General features: G+C 45.4%; 1 protein-coding gene across 1 annotated transcript in view; it reads right to left on the reverse strand.

Moving 5' to 3' along the window:
* The window catches only part of LOC119464564 (ubiquitin-like modifier-activating enzyme 1), a 68,336-nt gene that overhangs the window by 29,869 nt on the left and 17,222 nt on the right, over positions 1-21,245 (reverse strand). The window contains exons 6-13 of the mRNA XM_049655462.1: positions 21,038-21,128; positions 19,918-20,050; positions 15,767-15,864; positions 13,713-13,859; positions 11,707-11,877; positions 10,220-10,324; positions 8,805-8,885; positions 5,153-5,305 (exon numbers count right to left, since the gene is read on the reverse strand). Coding sequence (XP_049511419.1) covers positions 5,153-5,305; positions 8,805-8,885; positions 10,220-10,324; positions 11,707-11,877; positions 13,713-13,859; positions 15,767-15,864; positions 19,918-20,050; positions 21,038-21,128 — 979 coding nt within the window. The remainder of the gene's footprint in view (positions 1-5,152; positions 5,306-8,804; positions 8,886-10,219; positions 10,325-11,706; positions 11,878-13,712; positions 13,860-15,766; positions 15,865-19,917; positions 20,051-21,037; positions 21,129-21,245) is intronic.

Genomic DNA, 21,245 nt, shown 5'->3' on the forward strand with positions numbered 1-21,245 from the left:
ACCCAGGTGTGCCAGCCAAGACCAAGCACTCTTCTTGTGGGCAGCGACAGCCCAGCACTTCTTCTCTGCACGAGTATCAGCAAAGCAGTAGCGCATTCCATAAGCAATTCAGCTTAAAAAACAGAAATATTAAGAAAAAAAGAAAGCAAAAAGAAACAGTACAGTATAATATATACATCATGACAACAAACAACTCAGAAAGAAAAAAAGAAGAAAATCCGAATCCTACTTTAAGGAATAACAACATGAAAAACATAAAGCTCTCCCCCTCCTACGAAACAAGCAAACAAAACTGCTAGCATCATAGCTAAACACCTATATTGTTAATAAAGTTGACAGTCGCTTTAGCATACGCCGAAGAGGATTAAGTCGAAAGCCTGCGCACTCACGAGACAATTGATTAAATTACTTGATATTCTCATTCGAATGCGTGTTTACTTCCTATTACTTGTTTTTTGTCACCAAAGGTCGTGGGTTAGAGTGCCTCAATTAACTCTACCCTAATACCTGTGCAATAATTAAGTTTGTCTTAAACAAGAGCAAAGGTCGTGGGTGTGACTTCCACTAAAGATTGTGGGTTCGATTGCCTTAATTAAGCACAACCTTTGTTGGTGGCACCATGCGGAATGGTGGCACCATCCATTTTGGTGCCATTGAATTTTCCAGACGGTCAAATATTCGACCCGTGAGCCATAGATCTAAGGCTTCTGCCTTAATAAACTACACCAATGGAAATTATTTATACATGTAGTTCATTATTGTGCATTAACGGACAAACTGGTACATGCTTGAAAGATACGAGCACAAAATTAAAAGCTACGACGAAGGCACGTGGCTGGTGTCCTTTCTCGTGCTAGTCAATTTCGCACTCTCTGATATCTTTCAAACACTCTTACTTTGGCTGATCACAGGTACACAATGAGTAGCAAACATCCTGAAGGACAGTTCACAATGAGTGCTCGAACATGTGCACACTTGCGAAATAATTTCAAGCCACACAAGTGCTGAATGAATTGCATTACTCTGCATTTTGGAAACACGCTCATATTGCCGATATATATATATATATATATATATATATATATATAGTCACATGCAATGCAACGTGTATGTTTTTCCGATTGCAGCTGTGCGCTCTTCTATCAAAAACGTCGACAATATCGCAGGCCTGGCAGAGAAAACGACAAGCTTTGTCATGCCTTTCATATAATAGTTCAGCGGAAACCCGCTAGGTGGAGAGAAGTAATTAAAGCGAAAATGAGACACCCACCCAATTGTAGCAATTGCTACAAAGGAAACCTACACGGATTCCTCGACATACGGAACCTCACGGCGACGCCGATGGCAGAAATCTGCTTTTGAGTGTCCATATAATTGCTATCGCAATAAAACTTCGTCCTGGTCGGGGACTCGAATCCGGGACCACCGCCTTACTGGGGCAGCCGCTCTACCATCTGAGCTAACCATGCGGCTAGCAGATGGCCGGGCGAAGTCGAATTTGTCAACAAGTCGAAGCAAAGGCAAGTGTTTGACATAATAGTTCAGCGGTAACCCGCTAGGTGGAGAGAAGTAATTAAAAGGAAAATGAAACATCCACCCAATCGTAGCAACTGCTACAAATGAAACCCATACGGGTTCCTCGAAAGAAAAAAAAGCCTCGCAGTTCGAGGTGGATGTCTCATTTTCCCTTTATTTGTCATGCCTTGTACGGTGTGGAACTCTTGATTTAGCAGGTTAAACATCTCCAAGTAACACGGGCTATTACACGTGCTGCAGTGGCGTTGCTTAACAGGTACCGATGGGCTAGTTGATAATTCATGATTTCTTTAAGCCGCGCACTTGAAAAAACAAGGACACAAAAAAAAACTGTGGCTCTAATCAACGCTGTGATGGTGGTTGGACAGCGAAGCTGTAAACGACACCCACAACAATTACCCATTGTGACGTCACTTGAATTTACACACGTGGCTCTACAAAGAGTGAAACCAGAGACACTAGTTTCAAGAGGGTTTTGAGTGACGTCAACCCCTATCGAAGCAGCTGCAAACCTAATCTTTAGCGGAACGCATTGGAAGGTCTTCCCATTGTTCACACGCGCCTTATCATCCATCATGTGGTTTTGATGCTTGTTTTGTGGTTTTTATTTTGAAAACGAAGTGCTGAGCTGTATGCTGTATGCCTGATTTCAAAGGAGATATGCTGTTGGTATTCAATTTTTAGCCTGGCGTTTTTTGCTTACGCCGACACGAAAATTTACTTGGCTGGTAGAGGTATACAGCTTCGCTGTAAGAATGGCAAAGACATACACGAGTGCTGATGTAGAACTACAAATGAAATTTGTAGTTCGTAACATAACGTGGGGTTCGTAACGTGCACCGAAATCGAAGTACACGAGCAGTTTGGCATAGTGTGTGGGAAACCCTTTGGTGTCGGGAATGTGCTGGGCACGCAGTGTTAATAAAATCATGAAAAAAATACTGATGGGGGTTATTAGCTCTATTACATGGTTCCATTACGCTATGGGTGTGCGCGCCGATTCCTCTGATGCACATTTCTGCCCAAGTTCCGAATCGGAACACATCTATTTCAGTGCATCTACTGGTTTATTATTATAAGTATTTATGAAATCTCATCTGCATTCATGAATAAACAATGCATGTTTACGCAAGGAAAGTATTTTTGCCACTTTATGATCACTGAATAAATTGCGGTAAACGTTTTTTTTTCGAAATATGTCAGCCCAAATATTTTAGATGAGAAATTAAAAAGATCGACTCTGGGGGGACTGCATTTGATGAAAGAAATTGACAGTCAAAGGGTTCAACATTGGTTTAAACAGGGCACACACTTTCTTAAAGTTGGTATGCCAGGAGAAGACCTTTTATGAAGACAAGCTCATTATCTGTCATCATGCCATGGTTTTAGAACTGTACAGTAACTGTCACCGACAATAAAACTGCAAGTGGTGACAAATAAGGCTTGATGAGGCTACTATGTCTATGCATCGCGAAGTTCATTGGGAAACTTATTGTGTAAAATGGAAAAAGCTTGCAAGCACCCATGAAGCTGGCTAGATGCGAGCTGTCGAAGGTTGTGAATACTGTCTTTGCTTCATAGTTGCATGATGATGCACGGCTCATGCCTGACGTTTTAGATTAAGGAAACAGATGTCATTGCATACAAGAGAAAAACTGCGTGAAAGTACAACAGAGTATACGTCCGGTTTTGGACTCAGATCAATTCAATTTTTCGGTTAATTTGATCACGACTGAAGGTTCCGGCCCACGCCCATACATTTCTGTGAGCCCAAAGTTTCGTTAGTTCAATCTCAAAATTGGCCTTCACCAGATAATTTAAACTTGACTGGTCAGCTTCGCCGCAACGCACTGGGGTTATGCGGCGAATCATACTTAAATGCGTGTGAAGCATATCAAGAATCGAAAGGGGCCATTGTCACGGGACATAGTTCCCGTTTATTAATTATACAGGCACGCACACGCTATCTCCGATCATAAGACGATCCCCTAGACGCCTATTAAGCATACAGGCAGCCATTTAGAGCTGTTTCTGACGTTGCTGTGGCAATTTGAGTCCTCGTTTCGCCCGCCATGCGTGTCTCGTATATGAGACCGTTAACAAGACCTAGTAGGCGTTTCTTAATTATACGCACATCGTGCACCGAGAAGAGAAAAACCATCTATGTTTTGGAGAAGCTAGCGAAAAGGATGACGGTAAGCTAAAAAAGAAAAACTCCGAAAGTTGAGAGGGCATTTAAAGCGAACAAAATAGCGAGGGACTTTCTAAAACTAGGAATGCCTGTCGGTAAACTTATTGGGCATCTCGGTGCTCGCATTGTGATTGCAGACGGTGCATGTGCGTGTGCAAATTAAGGAACACTTGGCATGTCCCGTAACAGTCGCCCCTATCCTAGCTTGAGCTGCTTCACTGCAAAGCACGTCTATATTGAGGCAAAGCTAACTTTAAAGGCAAGTGCTGCCAAGTGACTCAACGGCGTTTTGCAGTTTTTCTCTGCGTTTTGTCCGACCCACTGGATAATTCGATCAGTTTCGTCGGTCCCGTCAGGTTCCAATTATCGGAAGTTAACTGTAATAAGGTAACGGTTGTCCTGCTCAGGAATGCTGGAGATGAATTGCAGCCGATAACTGAGGACCTTAGCCGAGAAAGTGTAAGAGTAGGGTTAAAGATTATTATGCAGAAGAAATAACCTGGCAAGAAATCGAGAAACCAAGATTGCGAGTCAACGTCTAAAATCTGTGCAAGAGTACGTTTATCTCGGGAAATTACTCACAGGGGACCCTGGTCATGAGAAGGAAGTTTACAGAAGAACAAAAATGCTCTGGAGTGCTTACGGCAGGCATTGCCAAATCCTGACTTGGAGCTTACCACTGTCTTTGAAAAGAAAAGTGTACAATGATTGCATTCTACCGGTGCTAACGTATGGTGCAAAAACTTGTAGATTGCCCTCTGCTAGACAATTTTAGCATAACGCTACTGTGTATTACGTTCAGAGCTGACAAATGGCTGGGCTGGCCAGCAACAGTGGTATGCTAAAGCTGTCTAACTACAATGAAATTTCACTTAAGCTAAACTGGTTATAAATCAGTAGTAGATGCTATCGAATTAATTATGGCAAAGCTGCAGAGCTGCTAGTTGTTTTATTTTAGAGCCATCGGTCTCGAAATAGCCGACCACGTGTGCACACGGTGGCTAGTGGATATGACTTAAGTCCCATTCCGTTGCCTCCGGGATTTTTCAGTGTGCTGTGGACAGCCAATGGGTGCTCCCTAATCTCGCAGGTGCTGCTGAAGAGTCACGTGCTTTAGGTGAGGTGTCACTTCCGACGAGTAGTAGTGGCGGCTTTTTTTAGCAGTTTCGGCATCAAAAACACCTATTTTTGCTAGCTTTTTGTGTTGCCCCCACTCGTACTTCAAGCGTAAAACTTTGCACGGATGCACCTCTATAGTAGATACACTATCTCAAACCATGGGCTTTTCACGCAGTCCAAATTTTGTTGTCAGCTGGCCTTTAAGTCTGCGCAAAACACTATGGTCAAACCAGAAGGGCACTGTGACAGCTTTGCAGCCAGGCCCCCACACAGGCACAAATGAGATCGCTACAGATTGCTACTCACACCAACGTCCCAGGGTCTGAACAAGAACTGCCGGTTAAGGTTGGAGCGTTCGATGACGTCCATATCTGTGACGTAAATGCAGCCACCTTTGGAGCCCAGGCCCATCATGGCGAAGTTCTTGAGCAGTTCGCAGCCAATGGCCCCGGCACCAACCTGTGTTGATTCATTTATTATAGTTCAAGATACCGACGCCCCTATTTAAGCACAGCGGGAGTGGGTGTAAAATAAAACGCCAGGTGCAGTACTAACATTAACACTTAGAAGCGCATACAGCCTTCGACGAATAAATCGGACTAAATGGGGACCGTCTGGAAGCCCAAATCATCGGGAGTCTGAAATAAAGGATTCACCAGAACATAAGTGACTTATTTCACAAGTGGCCAAGAAAACTTGCTCACATGCTGCTGTGCAGGCATATGCTTGCCTACAACTTGGTCAATTCGCATGTCGACAATTATCATGCGGTCACGCTACAGACTGACGAAAATACAGTCAATTCATGCACTGAACCACCAAAATCCACAAGAAGTCGACCATGCTCCGACCGTCAAATGATTGCAGGTTTCTTCACACCAACCATTGTCCGGCACTTCCTTCACTTACCATAGATACCCGATTCTAACGGGCCCTTAAATTTAACGCGCACTCAGTTTTTGAAAGTGTAAAGTAAAAAAAAAGTTGCAGTGGCTTAGCTCGGCTATGCCAGGATATACGTAGCGTTAGCAAAGGTTCAGCTGATTATTCTTAGCTTTCCTGGTTGTCTAGATTGTCAAGGATTAGCTTGATTGTCATGCTTACTGCTGCTCCAATGACACACACGCGGTACACGTATTATGTGGCACATGCATGGCACTACTCAGCGGCGTCAAGTCTTTCATGTGCCATAGTCTTTCGCACACGTCGCACACATATCCAAACGGATTGTTTACGAAGTCCGTCTGGAAGGTCCGAGTCGCACTGTCGCTTTCGCTGAGTTTCACAGTATATTCAGTCGATCGGCGAGCCTTGACATCATCGACGGCGTTTTGTTGTTGCTGCAGGGGTGGTCGGGCACGTCGCTCAGCCTCCTGGCTTTGCTAGACGTTCGTCCCTTTGCTCCAGTGTCTCCGCAGCACGTTTAGCCTTCTTCTGTTCATTCCTCCTACGCTCAACCGCTAATTGCCAGGCAACTACTTCGGGATCCGATGAGTCAAGCTTCTCCGTTCTTCTGCGCTGTTGAGCAGCATTTGCGCTCTCCTTCTCCATGGCTATACCACACTGGCAAACGCCAGTCAGAAGCGCAGCGGCTCCAGCGCAGTGTCAGACGGCGACTGCACAGCGAGCGCGCGCCGGCGCCAGTGCGTCTACCACGGCTACGACGTCACTCCTCTGGAATGCGCAGACCGGCGGCGGCGGAGTGCGCGAGAGGTGCCGGCTCCTGTGGCTCCGGTGCGCAAGCCGTGTGACACCACTGATCCTTGCGCATGCGCAGCACGGCTCTTGATGTGCCGCGCGAAACGGGCTTGGCTAGGCCAGTGTAGCTAACGCTACAAAAATAAAGTGCACCTGAAAGCCCGCACGTCTTGTTTATCCGATCAAGAATATGAGGAATATAGCAAGGGCTCGTGTTCTTGATCAGAAAAAAAAAACAAGACATGCAGGCTTTACCTTCACAGACTGGAAAGGCTTATTTAAATAATGAGGTTTTTCAAAATAAAAACGGCCTTTTGTCGTTGCCATTTGCACTTTGACTGATCAGGTGCACCAAGCACACAGACCGCAGATGGGCACAAAATGAACCCGCACCAACCTTCATGAAAACGTTCTCCATCCCCAATGTTGAAATGAACACGAAGTTGCCTCCGACAGCTCTGATAGTAGGCTGTTGTCAACGCCAGGAACGCAGCTTTGCTTTCGCATCCGATTGTAACACGCATGTAATTTCTTGGACTAAATTTCTCGAAAAAAAAGTGCAGGTTAGGTTTGGGTAGATATGGTAAATCGCAGCCCTCACTCGCGCCGGCATTGAGGGTGGCGATGGCAGCACTTGAAGCTGCTTGATGATCCTGACCAAAATAAATTCATAACAGCAATAAAAAATTAGCCTGGGATCACGTCCTGTTTTAACACGCAAACAAATGCTGGATGCGCTGAAGTCGCATGGCCAGCCGCAAATGCAGCCTTCACGGTTTAACAGAACTGGCTTTATCGTGATTTGGGTGCTGTTGGCAACTACTGGGTACAATCAGGCTTTGCTAGATTTGGGCTTTAGGCAGCGCTGGTCACATGGCCGGCGACTTATAAAAGCAATAATATAGCTTTTTTTCTGCTTGAAGTCATGCAGGCAGGGTCGGCATTATCGGACGACACGTTGTAAGGTGTCTGCAATTTCGGTCACTGTTGTACGTTGAGTCTAGGGGGGTTAGTGGCGGTGCCACACAACTGTCTGAGTATTCTAGGATGCCCCATTTTCGGTGGCTTACTGTACCATAGAAAATCAACTAATGAATGTTGATGCTACCTAAAAAAGTTTTAAAAATTCTGGCAATTGCAGTTGACAAATAGAACCAGGCATTACATTCCAACATTCGATAGCGTGCAGAAAGACACTGCCGTTTGAGTGGCTAATGTGTGCAAATAATCACTGTAAATTAAAGGGCGCCAAACCCCCTTCGACACTTTTTAAAACTCATTTTAAATAAACACGCGCGTTGCGCACAGTGCACCATGACAGTCATCCTTCGCAAACACTGTTACGGCACACACCGCGGTGATGCCACAAATTAAAAAAAAAAACAATCCCGTGTTCCTCTCTAAGCTTTTCCAGCTCCTCCATCGCACGTAACGATGCCAACACGGTCATGCACGTGACGTCTCCAGGGTATGTGCCGACTGCTGGTTGATGGACGAGGGACGGGAGCACCAACGCGACGAAGACTGGCTGTGTTCTGAGAAGGGAGGATGGTGGTCTCCCATTGTGCGCCATTGATGCTTCCTCGAAGCTTAACGTCACACACAGCTTTCGCCAAGTTGACGTCACACGGAGGATGTTTAGGGGCAGACAATGCAAAAAAAAAACTTCCTTCTAGTTCTCTTTTAGATAAGTATGCGGCAAGGAAGAGAGGCTACTCGTGGGTAGGGTAGTTAAAGCGAGCAAGAAACCGTGGCAACCACGGAGTCGTTCGTCAAATTCAAGTAACTTCGCTTATTGTTCCATAATTTTGAAACATTCTTGCATCAGTATGCTCAAGTAGGCTGTTACATTGCTGCCACTAAGCAACAAATTTTCGACCTCAGAATGGTTTAGGGGCCCTTTAAGGCCGTGATGACTTCAAGTGGAGGACAGTCCTGCATATGCATGCCTCAAGAGACAAACGGGAAGTGGAGTTCTTTGGTGACACCTACAGTCTATTATTAAGAAATTCAGCTTTGATTTTATTGCAATTGGCATTCAAGTACCACCGAGTGTCGCATAACCCCTGAAGCTACAACACCACACACTTAACTTTTTCCATCACCTATCCAAAAAGGAACAGCTTGCAGGCAGAAACATGCATTGAATGATGATTAGATTTACACAAAAGATAATTTTATGGTTGAAATAGACAGCATGGGTAAAAAAAGAAACAAACAACAACATAGGAATCTATTCGTCAGCATAAGCAGTACTTACCAGGAAGTATTTCTGCGATGCCAGCTTCTTCTGCACGTCAGCTCCAAAGACACACGCTTGAGCTGCATATCGTGTTTTTGCCTGAGCAAAAATGAAAATGAGGCTTGTTACAACAATTAAGCACGAGAGACCATATTTAGTCTATCCTAACACGCCCTTGATTTTAACATGCACCTTATCTTCATGTGCCACGGGTAGCCACATTTTCATGGGCTGTTCACAGCCCCATTTTCATGGGTCACACGTGCCCCGGTTTCTATAGTGCATAGCCTAAAATGCCTAGGCCATGTGTATCCCAATGTTATTTTTATGGGCTGCTTGTAGCCCAATATAATAGTTACTTCTAGACATCGCGCAAAAAGGTACACGTACAGACGAAGAAGACACGACAGGCGCGGACGAGCACTCTTACCAACTGTTTATTTCAGTCGACACACCCTCAGATTTTTAAAGTGAACCACGTACAAGTGTCACGCCCCCTTCCCCATACAGAGGTTATAAAAACAAATCTAAAAAAGTGAACACTACTGCTACCTGCTTCAGACAACCGAGTACGAGAAGTCAAGTCCGGCACTGCGCAAAAGAATACATACTTTGCTTATATACAGATAGGTGAATTCTTGGGGATAAAAGAATGCTTCTAAAGCCACTTGAGCCGTGTAGTTGCCCATTTACCTAAGATGGTGGTCTCATAAAATCGTGCCATGCCACCACACGTGGTGATATGGGCAACCAAATGTGCACATTTGTCATCCGTTTTATTAACTTTTAGCGCTCGTCCGCATCTCTCGTGTCTTCTCCGTGTGTATGTGTACTTCTTTGCTCTATATATCTGGAAGTAACTATGGTAGACCAACTATCCCACCAGACGGTCCTTCCCAATATAGTAGAACCTCGTTAATACGATCCATTTCATACGATTTCCCGCCGCCAATATGCGTGATCGAGAAAGCAAAAAATGACTCAACACAGTTACGCTTATTTTTAGCTGGTTAATGTGTTCCTGGAAAACACCATCTTTTAGCACCAACGTTCACTATATCGCCAAACTGTGATAGTATGATGCGTTTTCCGACCACTACAACCCATGTAAACAAGAAAAGGTACGAGGCACGCGCGATCAAGAGCAGCAGGTGCCTGCAACGACAGCATCCACACGGAACTCGCCTTCCCTTGTCACGTGAAAATGTCGCCACACACTCGGTTTTCTATTCTGGCACCAGCAAATCTCCTCACGAGTCATCGCATGTCGCCAATCATAGCAGTCACTAAGCACATGTCATTTTCAGGAAACTGTTGCAGGAAGAAAATGTGTAACTTAGAGCTGAGTGAAAATAAAAATAAAGCCCACGCGAGTGTTCCAGCAGCTTGCTAAGCAAATGCTAAAGGCCGAAAAATAAAGCTCAAAAACTCACCAACGCGTTGGCAGTGTCTTCCGAAACACTGCCTGACTGGGGTAGGCACTCGAACGCGTCAAAGTAGAACCACTGCTGGATTGGCATAAACTTGCTGCTGCATGCCTGATGAAGGTAAGGAAGAACACAATCACAAAATGTACTAACGCTCATCTTTCTCATTAATGTTGACCTTCCCTATGGAACTACTGTGTGATGGTGGGAGTCAGTGCACACCAGATATGGCAGCTACTCAGGTAAAAGGCACAGTACTGGTGCATGAGGTAATTGATACCATAGAAATTAGCACTACGATTTTACTTGGGTGGGTTAAATGTGTCTAACTCCTCTGTCACCAATACAGGAAATCTGTTTTAGGGTAGCAGCTTGCACTCTAGCACAGAAGATTAAAAAGCATGCAGTCCTTTGTTTCTCTATATCAAATGTTCTTAAACTGGGTGCCACGAAACACAGGGGCTCCGCGAATGGCATATTGTAAATATGTTGAGGTACACAGGTTAACAAAACAACGATATTTATTAAGGGCGAACCTGTACCCACGACTAAATGTCACTGCGGTCGTGAAGAATCCCCGGCAGTCGCGTTCCAAAACTGGCGTCCAACTGTCTTCTTTCTTCTCGAGTGATGCCTCGTGCGCGTAGCGCATGCGGGCCGGGTCCAACCGGGTACTCGTGCCACGAAGATCGCTGCCTGGTGTTGCTGAACAACTGGCAGTACCACGGCACGGTGTGCACAGTGTCCAAATACGAAGGGCGCGCAACTTGAATTTGGCCAAGTTGTCGCGGCAATATTATGGTTCCGCGAGGGGTCAGAACGAATCCAACCTGATCCCGCTTTTCCCCATTCACTTTCACAATTTATCCATTTAGAGAAGGAATTTTTCATTAAACTTTAAATTTAGCTGAGACATTGCAAGCCACATCTGTTCATCGGAAGTCTGCGAGCAGCAAGACCCACGCGGCAGCGGAGCACATGACTCATCATTGTGCGACTTGAGGGCACATGGTGTCCACGCTGAGCGCTTTTATTTTGTGCTCGCTAGCGCAGTTTGTAACAAGTGAGTGGGGATTAACTTGAAAGTTCTGCAAGCTTAGAGCCACTTGTCTGCCTGGTCAATTCTTGTCGCCGACGGATGATGACTGGCCATTATGGCATACAGTTGAACTCGCTTAAAACCACCTCGATAATTCTGCGAAATGTGGTCGTTTTATGAGTGGTTCGGTATATGTAGTTCGTTAGCTGGCATCGGCAGTTACGATTCGACACCACATTGGTCTGAAAATAGGATTTTCAGTAGCTTCATTTTTGTTCCCGGCACTTTTCCTCATCTAACTGCAAGTTTCCGTTAAAACATCAGTTAAAGAGCGAAATGTGACGTCGTAGTTCGATTCATGGAAGATACTTTCCTCAGCCACACAGTTAGACACGACAGTCCAAATCCGTGCATAATACAACTGACATACGAGACATGGCGCACATATGCTTGCCTTCATGATCTCCTGGGCAGCAATACCTCCAATGACTGCTTGCATGGGACAGAGGGAGCCCGCCGACACGTAGGCCATGGTGGACAGGAAAGCCTCGTCCAGGCTCGCCAGCGGAGTGGACAGTGAGGCATTCTTCTTTCTGGCCAAGCTGACCACTTCGGCTGCATCTTCCTGCGGCGAGAGGAAACGCGGAAACAGAGAGGCGTTGAAGCTATGTACAAAACCATTGGAGTGAGCATGTAATCCCAATAATTACATGGCAAAAAGATTACAAAGCTACCTGGCCGAGGGAAGTGAATATCAAATGGGATGCAATAGCGAAGTGAGCACATTCGTTGCGCTTTATATAGAGATTTTCATGACATAAAGCCAATCACTAGGTTCGGGCAATGTAATCCGAGAATTGTTAAAACCGGTAAGTGGGTTCGACTCTGCTTCCTTTTGTGTAAATATTTTTTTTGTAAGTGTCACCTCTGCCTTTTTTCTGTGCAACTATGTTATAACAATGCAATTTTCTTGGCACTTCAATATTCCTATAAGTGGGTTCGACTGCATCCCGTGGGATGATGGGAGCCATGCCGTACCGAATACTGCGTTTCAAGGAAGCGGTGCCGCTTCCGACTCAGTGAATTGTTGTACAAACATGCATACCTGGGAAATCTTGATGAGGCGATACATTGTCTGCTGGGCACAAGTGACCCAATACAGTTAAGCTTATTTTTTACCGGTTTATACGTTCCTGGAAACCACTATCTTGCGGCACCAACGTTCAGTACGTCACCAGACTGCAATCGTATGACACGTGTTCCTGCCGCTAGATCCCACGTAAACAAGAAAAGGCAGAAGGCGTGCACGATCGAGAACAGTAGCTGCCCACCACAGCAGCGTCCCGCAATACTCGCCCGCCTGTCCCACATGAAAATGCCGGCGCGCACTCAGTTTCCTCTTCTGGCACCAGCAAGTCTCGTCCACGGTTGTCGCCGTGACGAGACTTGCCATCGGCGCTAACCCTATTGCGATAAGCACCTTCACCTGTATGTTTCACAGAGCGTGGCGCGTAGTCCCGTTGGAAGCGTGCCGTTCCCTACTGCAGGCAGTCAGCGTCAAGTTTTGCATTGACGACATCGTATTCCGGCGTCGCCGACCCACCAGCCCGATTTCCGTTTAGGTTTCCCGTCGCTGTGTTAAAACCGTACGCAATAGGAAAGCGACAACGTGCGTCTCAGGTCGCTTGGGCTCCACCGGCGCTTTCTGCATTGGCTTCTCGTGCCTCAACGATTTGCGTTGAGTGGGCATGTCAGAATCCTCTCGCAAGGCCAATTTCGAGGAGCGCAAAACGTAAGCTTGCCTAAGCCACAAGAACGACAATGTGCATATTGGGCTCCATTAGCTTGACATGTGGATCGTGCTGCAGCGATTAGCACAAGGCTTCGCATTACCTAGACGTTAACTACAGTAGTGCACATTTTCTTAGTGACTTTGGATTATATGGTTTCCTAGTTAGTATGTTTGTTTCTCACATTTCCTTTCCACAACGTATGAATGAGGTTCTACAGTATATAGTGCAACTGACAGTAGTCTGCTCTGGATCACCGTCATTTGCACTTTGCTCCTGGAAGAGGCACGACATGCGTCGAATGAGTTACTGAACAAAACTTTGGAATGTAGTGAGCACGATTCAAATCATGGATCCAAGATCTCAAAGAGGCGTGACGTAATGCTGCTTAACGTAACGCAATGCATTTCTCTTCCATTTATCGCTAAATCGTCACAGAATTTGTTTCTATGACTCAATTTTCGCAGCAACGAAACTTTATGTGCGAGCAGTGAAGTTTGTTGTAGAATGATTCGACTGATCGCCTTAGTTGAAACATAACGGACACCTTTAGTTGACAAAGGTGCAGCCAAGGGCTTTTATGAGTCGAGGCAAAGAAACGTGCCAAAATATGGGGATTAGCGTTTCATAGATTTATGTGACTTCAGATGAGGTCATATCAATCCCGTACCTTGTTCCAAGGACGTGGAAGACGCGCGTGCTTCTTCTCGAAAGTGTGCAGGGCCTGAAATCCCACGTGCAACAGGGTTGGGCGATCCGGGTTGGCAAAGGTTGATGATGTGAACACAGGTGCTGCTAAGGACTCCTTTAGTGATTTCTGCAAGTCCACAACAAGCTAGGCTTTCACAGCCATCAACTATGTCTGGCTGTTCAAAACTTTTCCTAATTATCTAATTCAGTCACGAATTACGACAGACTGTCAATAAATGCGTCAACTTTACATAATTTTATTCCAGAGCGCTGCAGATTGCGTTGAAAGTAATTGAATGTCGTAAGATGATGCTGTGTGCATTTTCTAGCGAGTCTTCATATTTACAGGGTGATTAAATACAATTGGACCTCGTTATAACGAGGTCGTATCTGACACAAAAGTACCTTCGTATAGTCCGATATTCCTTGTGGGCATATATTCATTATACACTGATATCGGTGAGAAACGTCTTACACTTGCTTCGTTATATCCCCTAACTGTTATATCTGTTTTCGTCATAATGAGGTTAGACTGTACAGTATCAATTATTATTGGGGTCAGTCGTGCTGCGTTTCTTAGCAAAAAGAATTTCATCACCTGCCCCTAGTGCATGCACAAGTTAATTACGGGCTGCAAGCATTAGGAGACAGGGACGATTACACTTTCACCATTGCTGAGCAGACATGTACGTAACAAATTACATGTAAATTAATTACTTGTAATCAATTACATATTTATGTAGTTTTGAAATGTAACGATAACTGTCTTCACTCGGTAACGCTCACTGTAATTCAATTACATTTTCAGTAACTTAACGTAACCAGTTACAACTGACGAGACAAACTGCGCCGCCCCACGCAGGCGGCGCAGTTTTGAGAACCTGAATTTGGCGAGAACAACAGTAGAACACTCCAGATTGTGCCTAGCAGCAGCCTCGCGGATTCACACATTCAGACAGGTTCAGACACATTCGGACGACATGTTAACGCTCCAGCAGATGTCTTCCGACGAATTGAACTGGTATGTCTCGATAGAGATGGGCCACTTAGCACGTTAATGGCAGAAAATCACACACAGACAATTTTTTCAGCTCTTCATTGGCTTAAAAGAAAGAATCACCTTTAAGTGCCAGCAACAATCAAACGCTGCGCTTTACCGAAGACCCAGATACTGAGTAATCCCCCCAATCTTGTACGCAACATAAATGTACGTTACAACACTACAACACCACCAAATCCCACCAACGCGCTCGTTTAGCGAGTTATTAGTGTCGTTGCTAATGCCTTCACAACAAAAACGAGAAAAGATGTCCGAAGAAAGTTTTCAAAAAGCAATTGTTAGTGAGGATCATCAATTTGTAAAAAGCTGCTCAGGTCCCACTGAAAGGGCCAGGCAAGCTTGTTCTGTTTACTGTATTTGTGAAGCGTTAATAAAAGGTCAGAGCTAACAACGTAGCAATACTAAACAATTACTTTTGAGTAATTCCGCAATTACTTCCGTGGGGCAGTAATCGGTAACTGTAATCGATTACATTTAAAAAGGAAGTAATTTTAATTGGCAAATTTTTTTCTGTAACGTGTACAAGTGTGTTGCCGACAGAATGCGGCATGTCGAATGTCCCGTCAAACATGCTACTATAGTGCCTTCAGCAAAGTCGTCGTTTGTAGCAATACATAGCACTCTGTATTGAACTAGAGCCACATTACCTAAGCAGAGTGTTCAATTTACTCACAGCTCAGTGTGCACTTAGTTTTTCCATGCCCACCACTGGACACAATTGGCAAAAGCAAGTCGCATATACATAAATGCATATGCCATCACTGAAGTGGTTATGACCATACAAAGGCCAAAAGACAATGAAGCTAAGGAAACCATACAAGAAATTGACTATTTTATTACTTTTTAAGTTAGAACGAGAAATTTTTTATAAATATGGTTAAATTTAGGATAAGGTTAATATTGTCACATACTGTGCTAAGTAGCTTGTGATTATGCAGAGGGATCAAGTGCCATCTCAGTGAAAGCAAACTCACAAATTCGACGTCCTTTGGCATCTTAATCTGCGTTGCGATACCACCACGTCCACAGTCATTGAACCGAGTTGTGTCTCCGATGCTGAAAGTGTACGGCCCTAAATGAAGATGATGAATGAGAAAAAAAGTTAGAAACAGTGCCTACAAGGAAGTAATGCTTGCTGATGACTGCAGAGAATCACATGACCCAGACATTTCAGCAAATTGGTGTCGGAAATTAGATATCTGCTCCTGTGAACAGAACCCAGAGATGTGTCAAACATAAATTGCACTTTTAACTTACAGAAAAAAGTCACAGGCCTGCGCGGCACATGCAGCACAGCCACAGCGTAAGCGGGTGGAGCGGCTCAAGAGTAGCTCGAATTTGGGCACCACGCACAACGGGGTCTTCGCGGCAATCTCTTGGCCTCGTTTTGTCGAGAACGATCTGAACTGTCCGCCCGGCGTCGACGGCGAGCTGCTAAGGCTTGTAATGCACAGCAGTCTTCTTAGCCCGATGAAGCCTTACAGCTGCAACTTACATGTCGCGTACGCTGCGTTTGCAGGCACCTTAGCTAGATGGCGCCACCATACTGGCTGAGACTGGAGATCGCGTTTTTTTTTAGTACGCGCCTCGTCTGAATCGCATCTCGTCGTCTGCGCCTGCGCACGCTGCGTTAGCAGGCGCCTTGCCTAGATAGCGCCACCATACTGGCGGAGGCTCGGGTCGTCTGCGCCTGCGCGTCTGCGTAAGCAGCGTTTAAGGGACATTTTTCCGCTGCCCGATAGCAAGCGCTTGCGTGGCGCAGTGGTAGAGTATCTGGCTCCCACGCAGCGGGCGCGGATTCGATCCCGGTGGGAACCGAGTACTTTATTTCACATTTCCAACGGTAGCGGTTACGGCGGCGGACGCCATCGGCGGCCGACACCATCGCGAACCGAAACGGCTATTGGAATGAGCCCATAACAGCTTACGCTGTAAAAACTTCTCCCAACAGCTTTCACCTTTCGAACAAAGTGCCATCAAACTGGGAATGCAGAAAAGCAAACACTGACATTACTCAAAACTCATAGTCAATCAATAGTTTCGCATCACTACCCACCTTGAGGTGAAAGTAGTTTGGCCTTGTGGGTAACTGCATAATCTAATCTTTCTGAGCAAGGCATAATCATAATTAACCGTCAGTAATTGCTTTTTCTGACATGCAAGTACTGTGAGTATTGTTATTATCACCGCTCTTTACAATACTAAGTTTCCTACATTGCAGGCAAAGCTAGAAAGGTTCTAAATTTCTCTCTGCTCACATTTGCGATCAAAGATAGTGCATCAAATATGAAAGAATGACATAGGTACATGTCATGTAAATAAATATAACATTACATGTCATACTTTTATGTTGCATGCTATAATGTAATTACTGGATGAAAGGAGTCGTAGATCCCAACCTATTTACCACAAAATGAGCGGAGAGACACTTTTCTGCGACCAGCGGCCACAGCATACTGCTTTTCGCACTTGCAACCAGAACATAGTGCGTCGCATACTAGAAGCACGTAGGTATGCAAATAATACATTATTCGACGTAATTTTACACTTAGTTGTAGTCGTAATACAATCGGCTTTCGTTAATTTGACCCCATTGGGACCCGCGAAATTGATCGAATTAACCAGAGAGTCGAATTAAACAAGACGCCGAAAAAAACATAACGCACTGCTCATTTATTTGGCAGTATACTGCCAAATAAATGATGTGCTCGATTCTAACACGCTCCCGAATGAAATGCGCGCCCGTTTTGTGTGTGAAATAAGTATAAATTAACTTAGAAATGACACGAAAGCTTCTTAACAAAGCGGAAACCTAATGCCCACCCAAACTTTTTGGACCCCTGCGACTCAAAAAAAAGAAAAAAAAATTGTCGGAGTTTCACCCGAAAAGCGAAGCATCAATTGTGGTAGCAAATTAGTAGAGAGTTATAAGGAGTATGGATAGTAGGTTTATCGGCTGCGTAAAATTTACACATTCGCTTACTAACTGCACAAGCAAACATGTATAGATCACACTCGATGAGCGCACACAACCGCTGTCAAAACGCTGGCGTGGGGAAGTGCGGCCACTGCAGCGAGCGAAAGTTCGTGCGGTTTATCACTTCAACGGTACTGAGCGGCGAAAGCACAGCGCATAAAAAGGTCAGAGCCGTGTGGAGATCACTTGCAAGATACGGTGCGCGCGACAAGACCGACAGCCCGCACTGGCGCAAAGTACAAGAACACATTTGTTGGCAGAATAGAAGCCGCCTCCCCCCCCTCTCTCCCGCCCTGCCTTCCCGCTTTGCTCCGTTCGCGTGGGAGATTGCGTCGCCAGTTCCCCTTGCGCCCGGTTGGAAGGTACGCATTCGGTGTCGCAGCACAGCGTCGCCCCAGCTCCCTCCCTCCCATACCCCACGGCCTTTCGCGGCGACGGACGTCGCGTTTGCTCTTCGCCGTGCGTTCGGTCTCCGTGAAAGCGCGCGTCCCCCGCGTGCCTTCATTCACACAAACGGCGCGCGGCGACGATTTTATCGCCCTTGGACTTTATAATGAACCTCATGACGACGGCGACGCCGATGGCAGAAGTCCGCTTGAAGTGTTCATATAATTGATATCGCAATAAAAAAAAGGAAGGGAGGCAGGGGCCTAATATGTGTTGCACAACACAGGCTGATTTGGTAGTGACGATACCTGGCCCTGTGGGGAGGCCGCCGTAGCAAGCTTGAACGCCATCTTCTCGAAGTGTGCAAACTGCTACACTTAGCGAGAACAAAGGGGTTTCTGAAGGTGGCCTCAGCAACACAATAACGGCGTCCGACTTCAGCCAAACGTGCAGTTGTTTACTAAAGTCAGCTTCGCCGCACAGTAATAAAAGTGAGTTCTTCCGCACAACATCTGCGTTCTGCGGCCAAACATACGCATGCAACAAACGTGGGTTTCGGCCCTATTTTCTTGAGAGAGAGGAAAAGAATTGTGCGTTAGAATCGCATATGTACCATAATCAGACATTAGGTGCAGGCAAAAATAGTCGTTTTCGACGGGAGATGACGTGTGCTTATTGCATTCATTGTACCCTCAGCGCTGCCGACGAGACGCTTCCACTAAAGTGTCGCTAATGGGGTCACCATAGGGGTGAGGCGCATGTGTGCTGACAGGTAAAGTTCGAATTATATGTCAAAGACAAATGTAAGCATTAAAATAACAAAATATTAGGCCCAAGGAAATGCATTTGCGCTGGCCGGGACCTTCGTCCGTTATCAAATGAAACAAAAAATTCAATTAACCGGAGGAATTAAGGGAAGTCTATGTATATGATGTGGTTATTTTGTAGAAAGCATCACATATAGACAACCTCTGCAATGCGAAAATGCATGGAGTAAGACTTCTGTGACCCAACATTACTTTGCGTAGCTTCTGCACCACTGCCTGCTAAGTATAATGCGGAGTACAGGTGTTTGTCCTGTCAACTTTGTGTCAGAGCTTTGGAGCTCTTTACGCCTCTGCACTGAAAGCAAGATAGAATGTACACCTGAGTGACTGCCCCTGGTCATATCTGTATGATGGTGTTTACGCAGCGGTAAACCAGCAACGAGGTTGAATACGTCAAGTTATACTGGTAGCTGGGTATCGTCTATAACGTGCGATTAGTGTAAGAAACTGTGCAGGTGTACTGTTATTATTTTTTCACGGCAAACTCAAATTATAAGCCAGGAAATGGGCTAATCTGGCGCGTTGATGATGATGGGCGTGATGATGATGATTGTGTTTTGGTGCAGGCACAACAAATAAAAAATGTAGACCCCTACTTCAACAAAGCTGTTAACAGCACTACTACAACTGCAGTATTACAACAATGGCAGAACAACGGCAACGACAAAGATGATGGTGTGACAACAATGAAGGTACGCCAATGCTGGCAATGATGGCAGCCTGGCGACGACAACGACTACAATGATGATGATAATTTGTTGGATGACATCTAAGGCCGCGTTAGCATAGAATTTTCCAGACCGTGCAGGAGTCCCTAAACGTATTAAATAGCCAGGCGCTCATAACTGCTGTTCACAGTCATTCAGATAATGTTACTGGAGTTTGGGGAATTACCTTTTCCTCGACCTGTTCCTTATCAAAGAAAGCTGCTCACCGAGGACTTTGACTCTCATGGGCAGGCACTCGTTGATCTCAGTCATGCCACTGACTTCGGAGAAGGCGACAAAGTCACCATCCTCAAGACCGTGCCGCACTTCGTCCAAGCACGTCACGATTGATTCTTTGTCCTACAAGTGGCACGAAATAAACAAGTGGGAAGGCGTTTGTCCAGTGGCACAACTGAAAAATGAGGGCAGTATCTTACAGCAATAAACCATGCGCGTTATTTCAGCTCCAGACTACCCTACACAAAACCAGCAGTTGCCTTGAGTAGCTGCGCGGAGGTTGTCTAAGCATTTGTTTAATTTTCGTGACAGCCGTAAAACACTAACAGCAAGAATAGTTTTCCAGCACACGCGTAGTACCTTTAACTTAATACAGCCGGCTTGCGTTCATGCGACCCTGACAGAACTGATGGAATGACAGCATTTTATTGCTGTCCTATAGATTACAAGCTGTCGTCCTCCATAGGGCCCTTTGCGTGTTTGGTGTTCTGCGTTTATCAAACGACTCCACAATAATTGCAAACGTCATGGTGGTCCATACCTGGACTAACCGCTCAAATAGTTCATACCTGCAAAGTATGCAATTCTCCGGAACACCAAGAACACCTCACATGACTTGTCGCTAGCTTATTGTTTGAATGAGCTTTTGTAATCAAAGACTGAAAACAGCGTACCATCTTCATACTTTGCAAAAACATCTTCTGATGGTAATGACCATTAATGATAGTGGCTATGCTGGCTCTGAAGGTAGGCAGTTGATGACATGGTGTTGGTTTTGTGTCCAGTCAAATTGCACCGCGCAGGAAATTTTAGAACAAATTTTCTTGGGAGAAAAAGGCTCCTGGTAGAATCACGTGAACACTGCAATTACTCATTGCGAGCTGCTGCTTTTGCTTGAAAATCTTTTTAGGGCAGGCTGAAAATAGGTATTTTTGGTGAGAGATGATGTGAGTTGAACACTGTGACTGTCCCCTAGCGCCGCCACCACAGGCACTACAGCCATTGGGGTCACTACTGGGGTCAGGTGTGTTCTTTAAACTTTCATCTTTTAGTTTCAGACTTCGCATGGAGAAGAAATTGAAAGAGCTGTTCTCAAATGCGCGCACGCACCTTGCTGATGGAGGCAAGCAAGACAGAGATGGACCGCTCTCCGTTGGTGTCAAGCACACGAAACCTCGGGCCAAAGTCGCAAAAGATCTGCCTGTAGCATGACAAAGCAAAATACAGGCAGAGTGGTGATGCTTGAGCTGCATTCACGCGATGGACACGATCAGAATTGAATAAGTTCCTTGACATATGATACATGCCGGACCACTTC

Source organism: Dermacentor silvarum, chromosome 9 (assembly GCF_013339745.2).
Source record: "Dermacentor silvarum isolate Dsil-2018 chromosome 9, BIME_Dsil_1.4, whole genome shotgun sequence".
Classification (NCBI taxonomy): Eukaryota; Metazoa; Arthropoda; class Arachnida; order Ixodida; family Ixodidae; genus Dermacentor; species Dermacentor silvarum.